Source organism: Salmo salar, chromosome 12, assembly GCF_965601325.2.
Source record: "Salmo salar chromosome 12, fSalSal1, whole genome shotgun sequence".
Taxonomy (NCBI): domain Eukaryota; kingdom Metazoa; phylum Chordata; class Actinopteri; order Salmoniformes; family Salmonidae; genus Salmo; species Salmo salar.
Genome location: NC_138302.1, coordinates 61,737,649 through 61,757,588, shown reverse-complemented (window position 1 = coordinate 61,757,588; position 19,940 = coordinate 61,737,649). Strand labels below are relative to the sequence as shown.

Below are 19,940 nucleotides of genomic sequence, written 5' to 3'. Positions count from 1 at the left end.
ATTCCAGAAAATGATGTCATGCTTTAGAAGCTTCTGATAGGCTAATTGACATCATTTGAGTCAATTGGAGGCGTACCTGTGGATGTATTTCAAGGCATACCTTCAAACTCAGTGCCTCTTTGCTTGACATCATGGGAAAATCAAAAGAAATCAGCCAAGACCTCAGAAAAAAAATTGTAGACCTCCACAAGTCTGGTTCATCTTTGGGAGCAATTTCCAAATGCCTGAAGGTACCACGTTCATTTGTACAAACAATATTACGCAAGTATAAACACCATGGGACAACACAGCGGTCATACCGCTCAGGAAGGAGACGCGTTCTGTCTCCTAGAGATGAACGTACTTTGGTGCAAAAAGTGCAAATCAATCCCAGAACAACAGCAAAGGTCCTTGTGAAGATGCTGTAGGAAAGTATCTATATCCACAGTAAAACGAGTCCTATAATGACATAGCCTGAAAGGCCGCTCAGCAAGGAAGAAGCCACTGCTCCAAAACCGACATAAAAAAGCCAGACTACGGTTTGCAACTGTGCATGGGGACAAAGATCGTACTTTTTGGAGAAATGTCCTCTGGTCTGATGAAACAAAAGTAGAACTGTTTGGCCATAATGACCATCGTTATGTTTGGAGGAAAAAGGGGGATGCTTGCAAGCCGAGGAACACCATCCCAACCGTGAAGCACGCGGTTGGCAGCATTATGTTGTGGGGGTGCTTTGCTGCAGGAAGGACCGGTGCCCTTCACAAAATGGATGGCATCATGAGGAAAGAAAATTAAGTGGATATATTGAAGCAACATCTCAAGACATCAGGCAGGAAGTTAAAGCTTGGTTGCAAATGGGTCTTCCAAATGGACAATGACCCCAAGCATACTTCCAAAGTTGTGGCAAAATGGCTTAAGGACAACAAAGTCAAGGTATTGGAGTGGCCATCACAAAGCCCTGACCTCAATCTTATAGAACATTTGTGGGCAGAACTGAAAAAGTGTGTGCGAGCAAGGAGGCCTACAAACCTGACTCAGTTACACCAGCTCTGTCAGGAGGAATGGGCCAAAATTCACCCAACTTATTGTGGGAAGCTTGTGGAAGGCTACCTGAAACGTTTGACCCAAGTTAAACAATTTAAAGGCAATGCTACCAAATACTAATTGAGTGTATGTAAACTTCTGACCCACTGGGAATGTGATGAAAGAAATAAAAGCTGAAATAAATCATTCTCTCTACTATTATTCTGACATTTCACTTTCTTAAAATAAAGTGGTGATCCTAACTAACCTAAGACAGGGCATTTTTACAAGGATTAAATGTCAGGAATTCAGAAAAACTGACTATAAATGTATTTGACTAAGGTGTATGTAAACTTCCGACTTCAACTGTATTTGTTTACTGTCAGAGTGGCCTGTCCGGCTACTTTGTGTATAGAAACAGGTGCATTTTTGGTTCTGGGTGGTTGAAAACATAACATTGCTTTACCAGTATAAAGAAAAAGCATGTAACTTTGTCAAAGTACCTCAGCATTATGCAGCATCACCTGCAAATAACCATCATAGGTCCTATGATTGAGTGTAGTCTCGCCCAAGACTGTGAAGGTGAACGGAAAGTCACTGGAGTAACGAACCGTCCTTGCTGTCTCTGCCTGGCCAGTTCCCCTCTCTCCACTGGGATTCTCTGCCTCAAACCCTATTACAGGGGCTGAGTCACTGGCTTACTGGTGTTTTTCCATGCCGTCCCTAGGAGGGGTGCGTCACTTGAGTCGGTTGAGTCACTAACGTGATCTTCCTGTCCAGGTTGGCGCCCCCCCTTGGGTTCGTGCCGTCGGGGAGATCTTCGTGGGCTTTACTCAGCCTTGTCTCAGGGTAGTAAGTTGGTGGTTTGAAGACATCCCTCTAGTGGTGTGGGGGCTGTGCTTTGGCAAAGTGGGTGGGGTTATATCCTGCCTGTTAGGCCCTGTCCGGGGGTATCGTCGGACGGGGCCACAGTGTCTCCCAACCCCTCCTATCATAGCCTCCAGTATTTATGCTGCAATAGTTAATGTGTCGGAGGGCTAGGGTCAGCCTGTTATACCTGGAGTATTTCTCCTGTCTTATCCGGTGTCCTGTGTGAATTTAAGTATGCTCTCTCTAATTCTCTCTCTTTTTCTCTCTCTCTTTTTCTTTCTTTCTCTTGGAGGACCTGAACCCTAGGAAAATGCCTCAGGACCACCTGGCCTGATTACTCCTTGCTGTCCCCAGTCCACCTGGTCGTGCCCTGAACCCTGACCTGTTCACCGGACGTGCTACCTTGTCCCAGACCTGCTGTTTTCAAATCTCTAGAGACAGCAAGAGGTAGAGATACTCTGAATGATCGGCTGTGAAAAGCCAACTCACATTTACTCCTGAGGTGCTGACCGTGCTTCTACACCTGCATTGCTTGCTGTTTGGGGTTTTAGGCTGCGTTTCTGTACAGCACTTTGTGACATCAGCTGATGTAAGAAGGGCTTTATAAATACATTTGATTGATTGAATTTTCAGGTATTTCAGAGCCGTATTCTTCCTCATCGGTCATCAGCTTTTGGCTTATCTTCTGGTTTCCTCATACACGCTGGCCGACACCCCATAAATCTGCTTCAAAATGTCAAGCCATCTGAAACTGTACGGTAGGTACTGTAAGCCGTAAACCCTGTTGACTGCTGTACTTTTGTCAAGTTAGTACACATCAATTACTTACAGGTAACAGTTTATAAGAACTTTGACAATTATGCATTCATTAACAATTTATACATTATAAGCATTTCATTATTTGTAAACATGTATAAGCAATAACATATTTAAAGCATTTATAAGCATTAGTGAAGGCTTATTCACTTATGAACAATTGTAATAAATTGAAAAATTATTTTTACAGCTTATTAGCATACTCATTATTTATTAAGGTTAAACCAAACGATTACATGTAACAAAAATGAAATGAAATACGAAATTATGTGAAATTGAATTAAACAATAATGTATTTTGATACTAATATGATGTACAATATTCTAATATGTTTATATATGATAACAATAGCGTAATATATTTAATATGCCATATACAATTTTTTTACAGTTTTATTAATTCATTTTAATTAACTTAATCATTATGACACACCCCTCACTACTGTCATTGGTTACACTAATTGCACTGTATGTCTACATAACCTGGTTCAAGTATTCATGACATTACCCTGAGGAAGGCACAGTGATAGTGATGCCGAAACGTGGGTAAATACCCATTAAATTGCTGGGAGATTATACATGGAGTGTGCGACTTTATTTTGATAGTTTATGGTTTATGGTTTATTCGCCGTTAGTCAGCACCTCCACACAAACTGTTATTATGGGTGTTGTCACAGTTGTCGTCGGGAAAGGAGGACCAAGGCGCAGCGGGTTGCATGTTCATCATGATCATTTATTCCAAACACGTGAACACGAAAAAAAAAACAATACTCACGCCCAGAGTTGCAGGCTAAACAAAGCAGTGCTCACAAACAACTTCCCACAACCTACTAACAAACACACACCCCTATATAGGACTCTCAATCAGAGGCAACTAGAAACACCTGCCTCCAATTGAGAGTCCAGCGCCCAACCCTAAAACTAGACAAAAATGCAGCAATACAACCTAGAACATACAACCTAGAACATACATCCAAAAACCCAGCAACACATAAATCAAACACCCCTCACAACACACACAAAAACCACCACCATACAAAAACAAACATCCCTCTGTCACGTCCTAACCAAAATACTAAACCACTACTCTCTCTGCTGGTCAGGACGTGACAGGTGTGTGCCAGCTCATGTTTTTTTTTAATAGGATTTCTATATATAAAAAAAAATATATATATATTTTTTTATATTATGGCACCATGATTTTAAAACTATATTTTTTAAGGTATTTATCTACATATCCCTTTAAATAAAGCAAGCCCAAAATATAAATCCCATTTTGATTCAGACTGCAGGTTTAGCCAATAAGCAGACCTGGCGTACATAGTAACCTGGCAACGTAGTAGCAGCTAGCAGGCTAACAAAAATGTCCCAGAGGAGTGAGTATTACATTCCCCTGTATGAGAGAAATTCTAATAACATCATGCTTACCATTAACAATGTGTTCACCAACCAATAATAGGAACGTCCCATAATTTTGTCTTAATAAAACTGTAGTAAGATTGACACCCCTTAGAGTCTAAGCTTAGTCTAAGGCTTAGACTAAGCTTAGAGTATAGCCCAGTGGACTGCACAAAGCAGAGGCACGTATTTCCATATCATACATTCAACAAATGTACAAATGTACAGGATACCATTTAGCTGTAATAAATGATGAGACTGATGATTCTATTAAACATGATATTATACAAAAGATGTGCCGCCGTTACAGTGCAACGTTTACCATAGTTCAAATCACAGAACATTATGTTCTGTTCCAGAGTAAAACAAATACTGATATATGATACAGATCTTACAACTGTAAACACTTGAGCAATATCCCGTCAGATGGAGTGCAGCAAATTAACAGTTCAGACGATGAAGGAAGCAATACATTTAAAGTGACCCTCTCACTTCTTCTCCATTGTCGTTTCTTTGGATTAGACTCGTCCTTTCGGATGACAAGTAGTAAGCCATGTCCGCCTCCAACTGTGTAGCTCTCTCATCTTTTCCTTGGTTTACTTGACTAAAAAGTGTGCCACGATGGCTTCCCTAAACCAGAAGTGAAGGAGGGAATGGGGGTTGGGATTGAAGCTTCCTTCAGCAGTCTATGCAGCTAGTGAGTGTTGGACCCAGTAGTGTAGGCCTTGGCAGCCATTACATTTACATTTACGTCACTTAGCAGACGCTCTTATCCAGAGCGACTTACAAATTGGTGCATTCACCTTAGTAGCCAACTCAGCACCTTTTCCCTGAAAATGGAGGATAGATAATATGAGCAAAATCGCAAAGAGCTAAGCTAAGACAAGTATGTTCTATTCAAGAACCAATAGGTTGACTAGATACTGTTAATGAAAATTATCAGTGAGAACAGCAGAAAATCTAAACTTGAAATGTGATGGTATATAACAAATCATTACTTCCAAAAAGAGTAGCTAACATATTGATGCAGCTTTGTGAAATACAACAGATAAGGGTGGACTCTAACCAAAGGGCCATTACAAAGCCCCCTTGGACTTGCCTACCTTCTGCTCCTGTATCAATTTCTTTCCAAAAACTTTGTACACAAAACCATGGAATGAAACATCTCCCACTCAAACTTACATGTATTAACTGAGCTTCTGGTGACACCATCTTCAATTCCACAATCCTGGCTTTATCCAAAACTCTCCTTACCTGGAAAAAGAAGGGATTCTAAGAATAAGGAAACATGGGGGGGTGTCAGTGTGTCTGTATGCTTGCACTTCTTGATTTGGGATTCAATTTCCTAATTTGGGAATCATAAAACGTTACTGCCGCAAAACAAACATTGCTAGGAAGTTCTCTTGGTGTTTTTCTTAGAGAAGAAGCGTCCACATCAACAGAAACAATCAATCCCCATCAATAAAGACAGAAATGGACTGAATGGAAGTGGACCCCGTTGATCGTGCAATTTAGAAGTGCGGCCAGTGTGTACCTTCCTGTCCATGATAATGGGGGCAGAGTCCACCAGGACTTCTAGTGACGCAGACATGGGCTTGTCTTTGACCGGGTCCTCGATCACTGCGGGAGGGGGGCGGCGACTTGCTGCAGTGAAGAACAAGAAAAGAGGGGATCAATTCAATGTTGAATTTAGCCTTCAGTTGCTCTGTGTACTGGTTTGATTAGGGCATTGGGTAATTTTGGAGTTAGCAGATGGAGTGGATGATGCCAAAATACAGTTACGCCTGGTAATGTAGCCATTACATAATTATAGCTCAGCCCAATAGAACACTTTGCCATTGGTCTTATTGTGGCAGGTTACTTAGCAATGGTCTACTCTGAGGCATTCTTATCTTGGAAGGTTGTTGAGAGCATTTACAGAAGAAAAAACATCTCTAGTTTTGCCTTGTCAGCAACATGACTTGCCATTTCTCCTCAGGTGAAACATTCTCTCAAAGGAGTCACATGTTTCAGGGCACAGTGTGCCTAAAATAACCATTATAAAAACCTTCCAGTACTATTTCCTCCCTTTAGTACACTAATATCAATCCCAGTTTGTCAGACAAAAGGATTGGTCAAGAAAACATTGACAGAAGATGCTTTCTGTAAGTGAAAACTACGTTTATATTGAGGCACCTGCAACATACGAATCGTGTCAGCTTTTTTAACACATAAGGCCACTATGAATTCAAAATAAGTTGTTGCTGCGGTCTTTTATGGATGATGCCATCACCCTTTCTTTTTTGGCCCTGACCTAAGCGGTTGTATCGATCATAACCCTTGCTTTAGTTGCCAACATCAGCCCCTTACCTCCAGTTTGACGATGGGGAGGATGACAGGGGACTTGGGTGTGAGGTCGGTATGGTACATGGCACGGGAACAGCAGCAGGAGAGATGGAGGAACATTCTCCTTCAGGTGAAGAGCCAACCACTGACAGAAGAGAGACAGAAGTTACTTCAATTGCTAGAGCATGGTTGTCCCTGGTGGAGGCATGCATTGTCTGTTTTATGTGGTTGTTGTCATCTATGTCATTGAGGATGACAATGAATAACCCATCAGACCAACCCCTGCACACTCCTTGAATGGCCAACTCCTTGAAGTTTGCAGTTGTGTAAAATAAATAAATAAAATTACACACACACAAACACATGTTCAGTGTGTATATATATATATATATATATATATATATATATATATATAGCTGAAAACCTATTTGTATACCCTTAATGTACATTACTGTATTTATACTTGGGAAATTGTTTTTCAACAGGATTTTTTTTTTTTTAATAGCTGGAGGGAGTCTTTAACTGGGAATGAAACTTGAGACAGGTTGACCCAGCAGCATTCCTTTCACATACTAACAGGCAGCTATGTGTGGGTGAGGGGCAGTTTAAGTTGGAGAGTTAGAGGAGGACGAAGTACCTGTTGCAGTTGCTGCATGAGTTGCTCGGTCGTCAGCCCCAGTGACCTCATTCCCCGGCTACGACACGCCACCTGCAGCTCTGACACACTCATGGCTGCCACGCCTTCTGTGGTAATCATCTAGAGAGTTATTACAGAACCGTACTCTGCCAACATGTTCCGGCTGGCCGGCAGAAAAAGAACAACCGACACCTAACACCCTTGTGTGATCCGGCAGAGACACATGGCCTAGTTATACAGTTTCATAAGATTCAGTAAAAACAATACAGTTACACAAATGGCTCTGATTTGCACTGTAAAAACAAAGCCATGTACTGACAAATAGCCAGGTGTTTGTCACTAATCTTAACAGTCACTCAATTTACAAGGTTGTTCAATGGAGGTCACATAGGGGCGATTCCATGCCAGCATGGCCCTAAACTATATTGGTATCTCAAAAGTACCCTTTTAGATTTTGTTCATTTTTTAGACAGATAATTTTAAAACAATATACTCAACAAGTACATCACATTTCCAGAGTGGGCTCACTGCTACTTTTAAAGTTATTATACATTTTATGAGCACCACCAACACAGTGAACGAGAAAATCCATTCAAAGGGAACTTCCTCTACTTGCTGAATGTACAATCATACAGCAGGGATGTGATTGGTTAATGACCTATAATGTCAATTTCTATGTTTAACATTCATCATTTCTTCAAGTAGCAGAACCCACTCTGAAAATTTGATGTGCTGGATGAAGAGTATATTGTCCCAAAGAATTAGTCAATTTTTTTGCTAAATTAAAAAGGGTAATTATGAGATATGAATAAATTAACGTGAGTTATTTTTTTTTGAATATAGACATACTCCATATTTTAAAGCACACTATAAGGAGTTTCATGACACCTAGATGTTGTCTATACCATGTACGGTTCACAGATCGTAGGGTCTTACAAGAGTCATGTATAGGTCTAAAAAGGGCCTGAAAGGGACACTTCATCAAGATACAAATGTAAAAAGAATGTTAAACACCCATCCTCCCAAGTAAGTTTCTATATGAGAATTGCCAGAACAAATCTGCGATACAAAAAAATATATATTGTGCCATGCCGGCGCAATCGCCCATAGGTAACATACCGGTAGTTGCTCAGCAGCTTCGACTGCAAATAGGCAACAGTTACATGACTGCAGTGATAGGGCTAATAGTACATCAGCAGGCAACAGGCTGACAGCCAGAGAATCACTCCACTCAATTCTCTAACCTTTCCTTGAGTATCAGTACAGAGGTGTGCATAGAAGGTACCTGTGGATTAAGTTGCCTTACCCTTCTGCGCTCTCTCCTCGTGAGCTGTTGGCCGTGTAGTAACTTCCACACCATCCTCCCTGCGATGTTCGTGTCAATCCCAAGCAACCGAGGGCTTTAGTTCGTCCACTACTCTCTGCCCAATTGATTTAGGCGCTACCACTCTGTCTGGGGAGTTGTTTGGAGTAGGGGCAGTCTGTGAGGATGTGGCAGTGGGGACTGGGACTCTATTCTCTGCTGGGGACGGGGGAGTTTCAGCTGGAGAGGCCTTTACTTCCTTGAGCCTAGCGCAGGACTCATGAAGAAAGCGAACTGGAACGCAGCCATGGCACCGCGGGTAGTTTGCGGTACATCCGTGTAAAATGGGCCTGGGAGCGTGTGATTGTAGGGCAGTGTAGTTAGAGACAGACATCTGATAGGTAGCGAATGCATGCCGTGGATGGGAGAGTGGCGCAGTTGGGCCTTTTGGACAATAAATAGGATCCCTTACAAAAACATGTCAATTGTTAGTCCAATATTGTCAGATTGGCATTGTAAATGAAAATGTATACAAATACACTAATGAATATATTGGAATAAAACATAAAAATTAATTAAACATGCATAACCGATAAGAAGTAGACAACCAAAACAGGGCTCTACGTTGACTTTAAAAAAAATGTAATACAACAATTAAACAAGGAGCACGTGTGCACCTATGATAAAAAATGTAGGCACTCACAAAGAAATTTAGGAGCACAATGAAAAATAGAGATAAAAGTTTAAATCCTTAATTTTTCTAGGTGCACTGGTGCTCCTAAATAAAAATTCCAGGTGCATACAAGTAAAAAGGTAGCACTGTAGAGCCCTGCAAAATATAAAAGCATTTCATAACATACAACATTGTATAGAGTTTCATGTTATAGCTAACATAATAAAATACAATAAAATATAGAGTAATACATATCCACAGCCATATATTTATGTATAAATATATCTACAGTTGAAGTCGGGAAGTTTACATACACCTTAGCCAAATACATTTAAACTCAGTTTTTCACAATTCCTGACATTTTAATCCTAGTAAAAATTCCCTGTTTTAGGTCAGTTAGGATCACCAGTTTATTTTAAGAATGTGTAATGTCAGAATAATAGTAGAGAGGATGATTTATTTCAGCTTTTATTTCTTTCATCACATTCCCAGTGGGTCAGAAGTTTACATACACTCAATTAGTATTTGGTAGCATTGCCTTTAAATTGTTTAACTTGGGTCAAACGTTTCAGGTAGCCTTCCACAAGCTTCCCACAATAAGTTGGGTGAATTTTGGCCCATTCCTCCTCACAGAGCCGGTGTAACTGAGTCAGGTTTGTAGGCCTCCTTGCTCGCACACGCTTTTTCTATGGGATTGTGGTCAGGGCTTTGTGATGGCCACTCCAATACCTTGACTTTGTTGTCTTTAAGCCATTTTGCCACAACTTTGGAAGTATGCTTGGGGTCATTGTTCATTTGAAAGACCCATTTGCGATCAAGCTTTAACTTCCTGACTGATGTCTTGAGATGTTGCTTCAATATATCCACTTAATTTTCCTCCCTCATGATGCCATCTATTTTGTGAAGTGCAACAGCCCCTCCTGCAGTAAAGCACCCCCACAACATGATACCCGAGTGCTTCACAGTTGGGATGGTGTTCCTCGGCTTGCAAGCATCACCCTTTTTCCTCCAAACATAACGATTGTCATTATGGCCAAACAGTTCTATTTTTGTTTCATCAGACCAGAGGACAAATCTCCAAAAAGTACGATCTTTGTCCTCATGTGCAGTTGCGAACCGTGGTCTGGCTTTTTTAGTGCCCCTGTGACAACAATTTTGGACCCCCTTGTGGCCCCCCTAAATGTGGAGTATGAAATAATATTTACAGTTGAAATGGTCTAGAACCGCCACTGCTTAGGGGTAGACCTAGCTCTCGAAAACTAGGAGGCATTTTACCTTCTCCCTACAGTTTCCAGCCATTAGCTTTGCCCACGACTGGCTCGTGTGAACTACAATCCCGACCATGTGTTATAATGTTTAGAAACGTCAATAATCATTGCTTGCGATACGGCTTTCGAGACATATGGCCCTTATCTTTTATCTGCGAAAAAAATTATCCTTCATATACATTTTTTTTTTACTGTTGCAGTTGTGCACAGAGCCATACAGCTATGGGTGCTTCCACCCGACAAAACTACACTTCCCGAGTTACGCTTACACACAGGTGGCTGTGTGGGAAAACTAACCCTATCAAGGTGTGTATCATTTTATTTCTGGCTGATATGAAAGATAAGGGAGGTCCTTATGCTTCCAAAACCGTACAGCAAGCGACGCCGGTTAATGTTCAGATTGAGCATCGGGGTTCTTAACAAAACTCCCCTGTACAGAAGACATCTTCTTCCAATTACTCTTATGTGTGATGTTATGGAACTGAGAGTCATGATCAAGGGTAGACTTCACATAGTAAATGTGGGACACTAATTAGTATGATATTACGTTTCGTATGTATTAATTAGGAATTACAATCCGTACAATAAGTTACGAATAGTAATTCGTACAATGTTATTGATGCAGCGTTGGTTGAAGAGACCAGACAACTCCAGTGTCGGCTTTGAGGATGTTAAAAGAAAAACATAAACATGTCCGTGGGCTATCAGTAAGTAGATAAGAGCTTTTCATGTAAAAGCAAACTTATCTTAGTTCTTCAAAATGTCAATAATTTGCAAAATTGTTTATTGCCTTAAGTTGTCTATAGGAGGAGAGAGACTGCAAGTCACAAAGACTTTATGGTCTCAACCCGAACCCTCAACCACAAGTAGCCCACTCTCCTTACTCAATCTGTGCTGTCTATTGCAAGAGGTAAAGACAGGGTTGCATTTCTAGGCTGTCATGCTAAATAATATCAATGTTTCTGATCTGGTGATTCCATGTCTATGCACAGTATGTTACACAGGTGGAACATTGTCCTATGTAAGAGATGATTCATGGAAAGCAGAACCCGCTGACCTCTTGTCTTAAGTTATCAGGACCATTCAGTTGGCAAGTACCTTTTACACTTTACTCCATACATACAACATGTGTGTTGTACATCTGATTTTGATTTTACTACCGTGTAGATGTGGACTGACTGAAGTTAAACTGTCAAAGACTGACATTATTGCTTATCTTTATGTGATAAAGCGATAGTCATGTAAAACTTTGCATATGTTTCCGTTCCCCACTCTAAGCTTGGAACCAAATGAGCAAATTATTATTAATGAGTTAAAACACAATTGTTAGAGAGATTTGGGTACTTTCTCTCTTCTGTGATTATAGCCTACAGGCCTACTGTTGTGTTGCTATTTCCCCACACCTCTTCATCGTGATTGGAATTGACCTTTGGTCCCACTCTGAGTCACTAAACCAGTGAAGTCATTCAGAACACATGAGTGTTGAGACAAGCTTGCAAAGTGTGAAGTCAATCAGAGGAAAGTCCCCCCCTGTTGGAAACCTTAACAAACCTTGCTGTTTTTGTTGTTGCCTTCATCAATATCTAAATGCTTTTGGATTTGGATATATTCCAAGGACGTCTTTTTGCAACTTTGAACAGCGAGGTCCACTCGGGAGGAACCGCCATATTTGATGGAGTCCTATACTATAACATTAGCTGTACATTGAAGGTATGTAGCTATTTCTGATGCCTGCTCTCTACTTTTAAAGAATGTGAGTTTAAATAGTATGAGAGGAATTCACAATATTCACTCCTAGCAAACATTCCCAGTATGTTATAAGATGTTATGTTCTTACTCAGCACTGTCTATCCACGGATAGGACAGAAACATGTGCTTGCTGTGTTTCTTGTATTTCAAGGATACAAAATATCCAATTGTCAGCCCTTAGCTAGCATCTAAAACAATGATATCTTCCCTGAAACTTAGCATCAGATGAATGTGTAAATATTAGAATGCTGATTGTGCCTCCCAGGTGGTCCGTTAAAGCTGCCTTGGTGATCAACCTGAGCCTCTCAAATGACCCCTCCATCCTCATACACTAGCCAGATAGTAGGTGAGCTTCTCTCTTGATCTCTTTCTGTATTTTTTTTAAACTTAAAAGCAGACTACACATATACATGTTCCCTATAGAGAAAATCTAAGAATGATGATCTGTTCTATTCACTTCCACTCTTTCCTAGCTTCTCTGATCTAGCTGCCATGAACGGTGTGATAGAAGGTGTATATGAGCCGGTGCAGCACCATTGGTTCCACTGCGAGCAGCAGGTGGACTGTAAAGACTCCTGGTTCCCTTTCAGCAGAGAGGACTCACCAAGGCTGGAAGAGGCACACAAACATGGCATGAGACAATTCATCATACATTTACAAATAATACAAATTGTTCTTGTATTGTTGCCCCTTTGTACTATAGCACCATATTATGTGGGATGTGTTACCCTGAAACAAGAATATAGTTACACTGAAATTAAGGACTATCTAGGCAAGTAATGTTTTCATTGTGATGAATCATAACTTGTTACCATACTATGTAATTACAACTTTTGCTGTAATGTGGAGTGTTATGGTTTTGTTCATTTGGGCTGTGCTGTTCAATCAGCCATGGGATGTAATGACATGATCCCTGATGATAGTAGCAATGATAAAGATGACTAACCATAGCATCATAATTGTGTGTTTGCTCCTAACAGGGGGGACCCGCGGGGAGGAGGAGATGGTGGTAGCCACAGAGGGTAGGCGGTTCGATGTGAGGCTGAAGGAGAGGCGGCGCTACGCGGTGTACTGGGAGCAGCCCCCCTCGGAGGTGAGGCGCTGCTCCTGGTTCCACAAAGGAGACAAGGATATCTCCTACACCCCTTACCCAGAGCACACCAGCCTCGCCCTGGAGGTAGGACACAGTCTGAAATGACAACGTGTTCCCTATATAGTATACAGGGCCCTGGTCAATAGAAGTGCACTATATAGGTGCCATATCGGACGCACACAAACGCAAATCATTACAAAGTGATACAATATCTACCTTGATACCTTGGTGTTTATCTTCGTACCATAGTTTTGCGGGGGCCAGTATTTACTTCTTTCTACCATCTGAAAGGGGTATACTGCGGATTGGTAATGACCTTGTTAATCTGTCAATCATACCTTGGTAATATTGTCAGTAACATATACAGTATGACTGACCGGGTTTGACCCTCGGTCAACCACATAACCCAAGACTTGTGTTACCTCCCGGAGCTAATGTCTGGAGTGCAGGAGACCAGGGTCCATTACATTTGCATCACTGTATTCACAGGAGGCTTACATGATATCAGTGACGCTGAATGACTGGACGAGGAAGTTAGAATTCCCCACTGGAGAAACGGTGGTGTTGCACAGCCCTAAGGTATGACCCCCTCTCCCATCCATAACTGACATGTACAGAAGCACAGTATATCTTAGTGACACTATCTTACTGTCACTAGTACCTGCATGGTATGTCTGTAGAGATGCAAATATTGGACTGTAAAACAAAATGCAACAAAGTTTATATTCCTTGCTCTGTCTCCGTTAGCTTATGACACAGCAACAGACAATCCCCTTGAAGTACTGGATAAGCTTCCCCTCTGCCTCTGAGCAAAGTCGACCCAGGACCGTCAAAAGGGGGATGGAGGGTATTTCAATAGAGATACCTGAAGGTAAGCCCGCAAATGTATAGGCCTCCATCTTCACAATGGGCTTTGATTTCTACACCTCTATGTGAGGTTGTCACACCTATACTGTACTTCTATTTGTGTTTCATGCAAACAGTACTGGGAATTGGCCTGAACAATGGATATTGCATTGTTTACAGAGAACTCACGTTGGTATTTACAGTACATGATACCAAATTACAATTCCTTACACAGTATACCTTATTTGTGTTGTTGGTCAATCAGGAGAGCCTTACCAAGTGGACCACCTTGTCTTCATGGTACATGGCGTTGGACCGGCCTGTGACATCCAGCTGCGTGGGGTCGTTCAATGTGGTGTGTGTATAACCTTTGACCCCTACTTCTAAAACTTTACCTTTACCTGCACTCTGCTTTTCCCCTTTTTCACAATTCCTTTTTTTTCTCACAGACATTCCCGTACATTGATTAATGCAGACTTGATAGGTTAAGATGACCATATTACTTGAAACAAGTTAACTGTACCAACATGCAAAAGCATATCACAAACATACTAAAGCACTCTCTACCGCCTGTAGTGAATGATTTCCGCGATGCTTCACTCAGCCTGCTGAGCAGTCACTTCAAGCAGGGGCAAGATGGCGCCCACATGGGCCGTGTGGAGTTCCTGCCAGTCAACTGGCACCGGGTCCTGCATGGGGACGCCACTGGGGTGGACGAGTAAGGCCTTGGACTGTTCCATCATTTGGCTTTGAATGCTGTTTTTGTGTTGTTTGTTGTTTAAATCGTCTGTTTACTGGGTTTTGTGGTTTTTCACACAAAAGAATGGCACACACACGCACACAAACACACACATACACACACACACACACACACACACACACACACACACACACACACACACACACACACACACACACACACACACACACACACACACACACACACACACACACAAACTTTCTTACCTTCCTCCTACCAACAGGGATATCCAGAGGATCACCCTGCCCAGCATCAGTCGTCTGCGTCAGTTCAGCAACGGCACGGTGCTGGACCTGTTCTACTACAACAGCCCCACCTACTGCCAGACCATCATAGACACCGTGGCCTCAGAGATAAACCGCCTCCACCACGTATTCCTTCAGCGCCACCCACAATTCACTGGTGCAGTGTCACTGACTGGACACAGTCTGGGTCAGTACCTCACAGACCTCTCCTAACTTTTTCTTCAGACTTTATTAGGAAAAAAAGTTTCCAAAAGGGTTCTTCAGCTGTCCCCATAGGGCAACCCTTTTTGGTTACCAGGTAGAACTCTTTTGGGATATGTGTAGAACCCTCTGTGTAAAGGGTTCTACCTGGAACCAAAAAGGGTTCTTCAAAGGGTTCTTCTATGGGGAGAGCTGAAGAACCCTTTTCGGTTCCAGATAGTACCTTTTTTTTCTAGGAGTGCAGTATTGATAACCATTATAGTAATTCATATTTTTTATTAATATGACTTTTCTAGGTTCTCTGATCCTCTTTGACCTTCTGACAAATCAAGAAATACATAACACAGATGAAAAGATAGTAAGTAGTAGGCAACTGACAAAATGTACAGCTACATTTTGGCCATGGCCACAACCACCAGCATATTTATTCTGATTAGCTCAATGTTGATCCTATATTTCTTCTGCTTCAGAGTAGCGTCAGCAGCCCAAGTGAAGCAACCTCCATTAATTTTGAGAGCTTTGAGAAAACACTTAGGAATTGCGGATTGGGCAAGTTTTTCCAAATGCTTACAAAGGAGCAGATGGACTTAGAATCACTGGTAAGCGTGTGTGTGTGTGTGTGTGTGTGTGTGTGTGTGTGTGTGTGTGTGTGTGTGTGTGTGTGTGTGTGTGTGTGTGTGTGTGTGTGTGTGTGTGTGTGTGTGTGTGTGTGTGTGTGTGTGTGTGTGAGATGTTCTAACTGTGTGTGTGTCCTCTGTCTATTGACTAGGCTCTCTGTTCGGAGACGGACTTGAAGGACTTGGGAATGCCCTTGGGGCCTCGCAAGAAGATCATGTGCTTGTTGAAGAGATGGAGAGAGGTATGAAATCCTATCCACTTCCAAATAGATCCATTCATTGTCAAACATAGCCATTATGTGAAATGTTCCACTCGTTTTAAAATCAATCTTCTTTGATCTGACATTCCAGTCTATTGGATCTATTGCGCGTAGCTTCCTGTCTGTCTGTGGTTTTAACCCTGACAATATTCCATCCTAACTGTTTGTAAGCTGGAACCAGCAGCCTGATGAAGTTATATTGTTTAGATTGTTATTGGAGCTATCTAATGTATCCATCCATCCTTCGGCCCAGAAGCAGGAATCCAGGACAGGAACGTCCCAGCCAGTTCCTGGCGTTCCAGGTGTGTATTCCCAGGTCCAAGAACAACCAATGCTCCTCTCAGACGCCCCCTCCACCAGCCCAGTGGATTACAAGTACTTTGACATTGGCATTGGCCAGGTAAACAAACAACAACAACAGTGACTGCATACTGTAACATGTACACATGCACATACAGTAGAGTGAGAGAGAGCACTGCCATGGTGCACATATCTGCACATATGTGAAGTAGTACACCATTTTCGCAGACCGCTTATGGCTCGTGAGCACAACTTTCAGAACTACTGGCTAAAAAGTATACATTATTTTGTGTACAAGGATTTAAACAACAAACAACACAAAAACAACACTCAAAGCCAAATGATGGATTAAAGAGAATATATTTAATAGAATGTCTTGATGCAGTTAACATGAGGCCCAACTATTACAACTGAAAATCTAAATGAATAAAATTTAAATGTAATTTAAAAATGTTGGTAAGTTCTGATATCCATGCTTAGTTACAGAAAGTGAAGAAATTCAGAATTTATACATGGAGCATACTGAATTAGTATTAAACATGTACCCCTGCCCTTCCTGCCCAGGTGTCCATTGTGTACCCTCAGCTGGCCTTCCAGCCGCAGGCCTTCTTTGCCTTGGGTTCTCCTATAGGGATGTTCCTATCGGTGCGCGGCCTGAAGAGGATCGACCCCAAATACAGCCTCCCCACCTGCAAGAGCTTCTACAACATCTTCCATCCAGTATGTTTATGGATCATATGTTAGTAAAAATGATTAGTGGAGCTAAAGTCAATCAAAGTCATGAGTATTCATAAGGACCTGACAATGTGTTCTTCCTCCTTGCAGTTTGACCCGGTGGCCTTCAGGATTGAGCCCATGGTGGTGTCTCCAGGGGTGGACCTGCCCCCAATGCTAATCCCACATCACAAGGGCAGGAAGAGGATGCATCTCGGTGAGACCTGAGGCGTGAAGCTTTGATCTGAACATTACAGAAACATTTCTAGATATGGTAGCCCCATATGTCATGAGCTTTTTGTTAAGACCCTAAGCGAGCATTACTAACGCTCTGACCTGCCTGATAATTTAAAACACTGACCTACATCGTTGCTATCCAATGAGCGTGTGGAAGCGTTCATCCACCTTGTGCTCCCATGCAGTGACCCTGTGTTGACATTGTGTCCCCCAGAGCTGAAAGACAGCTTGATGCGAGTCAGCTCAGATCTGCTGCTCTCCGTCAGTACTCTCCGTGGTGTGTGGCAGACCCTCACCACGCTACCTGTCAACACACTGCCCCCAGTGGCCAGTGTAGGAACCACGGCTGCATTGCCACCTCAGGAGTCCGAAGGTGAGAGACTGGTCTCATTTATTTATTACTTTTGTTCGCTCATTAATTTATTCACTCATTTATTAGGAACCATGTGCAGTGTTTTTCCATACATGCATTACTTTATTCTTCATATTCCCAAAAACAAATTCCACTGTTGTTACTCTAGTAATTATAGCATTGCTAAACAGGTAGGCCTTTAAAAGCAACTTAATGTAATATAATGATTTTTCGGTGTAATTTGTCCTTTGTGTGACATGTTTTTTGTATGTACTATGAGTATTATCATGTTACCCCTGCCTGCAACCAATGTCCCTTTATTTTAAATGTTTTTATTTGACCTTTATTTATACAAGTTTTTCTCATTGAGATAACATCTCTTTTCCAAGAAAGAACTGGTCCAATAGCAGCAGAGGGAACAACATTTCAGACAAAACAACTTACATACACTAACACAACATTAAACAAAACTATAAACACACATACAGCACAACAATTACATATTATGTTAAAAACACAAAAGTCTTGACTAAAAACAGCTGTCCTAAAAGACAAAAAGGAGACAATAACATTTGAACTGTGTTAGTGGAATGTTCCATCAATACTCTTTTCCAGGTAGTAGGGCCCAAAACGGTACCGTCCCACCTACAGAGATGAAGAATATCAGTTTTGGAATGTTGAATGGTGGACGTCGGTTTGATTACGTCCTTCAAGAGAAACCCCTAGAGAGCTTCAATGAGTATCTGTTTGCCATTCAGAGCCATCTCTGCTACTGGTAATAACAACTGAGCTAGTGTTGACTCTGACTCATGCTGTATTTGAACTAGCTTACATGTTTTCTTTAGCTTTCTGCAGTATCTCATGTTTTCTTGTGTGTTTCAGGGATTCTGAGGATACCGTGTTGCTGCTTTTGAGAGAAATCTATGAGGGGAAGGGAATCCTTCTCTAGCATCTCCAAATGTTCATGTAAAGCAGGGGTGGGCAATTCCAGTCCTCGAGGGCCTGATCAGTGTCACAGTTTTGCCCCAGCTAACACACCTGACTCCAATAATCACCTATTCACGATCTTCAGTTTAGAATGCAATTTGATTAGTCAGCTGTGTTTGCTAGGGATGGAGAAAAAGTGTGACACCAATCAGGCCCAGGAGGACTGGAGTTGCCCACCCCTGATGTAAAGGATGGATCTTTTGAGTTGTGTATCTACTAGAGGAGACTCTGGACGCCATCACATGTTTATGGCTTCGTTTGTATTTATTTTTCTGTAAAGTGTATTGAGGCTTCTGGTAAATGCACTTTGAATAAATTGTGATTTCAATCTGAATTGTGATTTGATCTGGAGATGACTAATTTACACAGTTATTTTTGGTCGATACCTAATGCACTGTTTGCATAAGAATGCATTAAAAATGTACTGTATGATTATGGGCTTGTTCTAATTTGTTTACAAATATGGAAACTGGGACCAACTTTTAATTAAAGCTGCTATTCTGCTTATTCACACTTTTTGCTGGACCATGTCCTAGTTGCAATTTAGCACGTGTGTGTGTTTACTTTTAGTAAATTATGAACAACAGAAATAAATCCTGCAAGGTTTTGACTGTCTGCTTCAGCCAACAGGCTTATCTAATAGCTACTGTTGACTCCATGCCACACTGTTGCCTATTTAGCCTTGCACTCCAAAGAGAGGTGACCACGCATTGTGTTCCTATCTGTAAGATTCATGTCGTACATTAACCGACTGTGTCTTTAAGTCACATTCCTAGCACATAGCCCCCAGAAAGTTAATTTCCCATTTATCCGCGTCACCCACCGCGTGGAATATACGCCACAGGACAGTTCTCTTTGAAGAACGCGTTGGGACATTTGGACTGCCCATCACATCGTGCTTTGCAAGGAACGTTTTCATAGTGAAGAAAATAACTTTATAATACCATCTTTGACGTCTCTTGAAAGTTGGGTTGCGGATTTATCCGGTAAATTCACTGGAAAGGTAGGACATTTCACTTTTGGACTATTGGCTATAATCGCCAGCTCTGTGTTGACTGTTTTTGCCTGTAAAAATGTAAATCGCAATACTGTTAGATTGATAGTGATACCGTTGTGTTATGTATCGTGATGGCATCTACTAAAATGTAAGATCACATAACAAATTTGGAATATTAATTATATTACATTTTGAAGTATAATTTAGCTTTAAACGTTATTTAACTCACTTTGGCACAAGATCATGGGCGACATGACAGGACCTGCATGTTCAGTCACACAGCGTATGTGC

The 19,940-nt window shown here is 41.5% G+C and overlaps 3 protein-coding genes across 5 annotated transcripts in view; 2 read left to right on the top strand and 1 right to left on the bottom strand.

Annotated features, from left to right (window-relative positions):
- Positions 1–3,399: 3,399 nt before the first annotated feature.
- On the bottom strand, positions 3,400–8,699 carry LOC106565383 (mitochondrial proton/calcium exchanger protein). Its single transcript, XM_014132438.3, has 6 exons — positions 8,354–8,699; positions 7,048–7,154; positions 6,435–6,555; positions 5,620–5,729; positions 5,268–5,339; positions 3,400–4,915 (listed from the first exon to the last, which is right to left on the bottom strand). The coding sequence occupies exons 2-6, from the start codon at positions 7,138–7,140 to the stop codon at positions 4,838–4,840; spliced, it is 474 nt and encodes a 157-aa protein (XP_013987913.1). The 5' UTR covers positions 7,141–7,154; positions 8,354–8,699; the 3' UTR covers positions 3,400–4,837.
- Positions 8,700–11,282: 2,583 nt separating this feature from the next.
- LOC106565382 (triacylglycerol hydrolase DDHD2) lies at positions 11,283–19,087 on the top strand. 3 transcript variants are annotated; one of them, XM_045691580.2, is made up of 18 exons: positions 11,283–12,001; positions 12,306–12,382; positions 12,514–12,671; positions 13,021–13,217; positions 13,623–13,712; positions 13,881–14,004; positions 14,245–14,334; positions 14,556–14,697; positions 14,963–15,171; positions 15,482–15,543; positions 15,656–15,784; positions 15,955–16,044; positions 16,316–16,462; positions 16,927–17,082; positions 17,188–17,293; positions 17,528–17,686; positions 18,281–18,440; positions 18,548–19,087. In XM_045691580.2, exons 3-18 carry the CDS (start codon positions 12,533–12,535, stop codon positions 18,612–18,614), a joined length of 2,067 nt encoding a protein of 688 aa, XP_045547536.1. In that variant the 5' UTR covers positions 11,283–12,001; positions 12,306–12,382; positions 12,514–12,532; the 3' UTR covers positions 18,615–19,087. The 3 variants fall into 3 exon arrangements, with proteins under 3 accessions (XP_045547536.1, XP_013987909.2, XP_013987908.2); XM_014132434.3 differs by having other exon boundaries at positions 11,284–12,001; positions 12,306–12,386; positions 16,319–16,462; XM_014132433.3 differs by having other exon boundaries at positions 11,286–12,001; positions 12,306–12,386.
- A 261-nt stretch (positions 19,088–19,348) lies between these two features.
- The window catches only part of LOC106565381 (transforming acidic coiled-coil-containing protein 1), a 40,830-nt gene continuing 40,238 nt past the window's right edge, over positions 19,349–19,940 (top strand). The window contains exon 1 of the mRNA XM_014132430.3: positions 19,349–19,655. The gene's annotated coding sequence lies outside the window, so the exon portion shown is untranslated. The remainder of the gene's footprint in view (positions 19,656–19,940) is intronic.

What these genes read in the sequence shown, in the direction of transcription:
- LOC106565383 (XM_014132438.3), bottom strand. Translation starts at nt 7,140, where the DNA reads ATGAGTGTGTCAGAGCTGCAGGTGGCGTGTCGTAGCCGGGGAATGAGG. An exon ending in CCATTATCATGGACAGGAAG is followed by an intron (nt 5,340 to 5,619) that starts GTACACACTGGC and finishes TTCTTTTTCCAG; the next exon opens with GTAAGGAGAGTTTTGGATAA. An exon ending in CAGAAGCTCAGTTAATACAT is followed by an intron (nt 4,916 to 5,267) that starts GTAAGTTTGAGT and finishes CTCCATTTTCAG; the next exon opens with GGAAAAGGTGCTGAGTTGGC.
- LOC106565382 (XM_045691580.2), top strand. Translation starts at nt 12,533, where the DNA reads ATGAACGGTGTGATAGAAGGTGTATATGAGCCGGTGCAGCACCATTGG. An exon ending in ACACCAGCCTCGCCCTGGAG is followed by an intron (nt 13,218 to 13,622) that starts GTAGGACACAGT and finishes CTGTATTCACAG; the next exon opens with GAGGCTTACATGATATCAGT. An exon ending in TGTTGAAGAGATGGAGAGAG is followed by an intron (nt 16,045 to 16,315) that starts GTATGAAATCCT and finishes CCTTCGGCCCAG; the next exon opens with AAGCAGGAATCCAGGACAGG.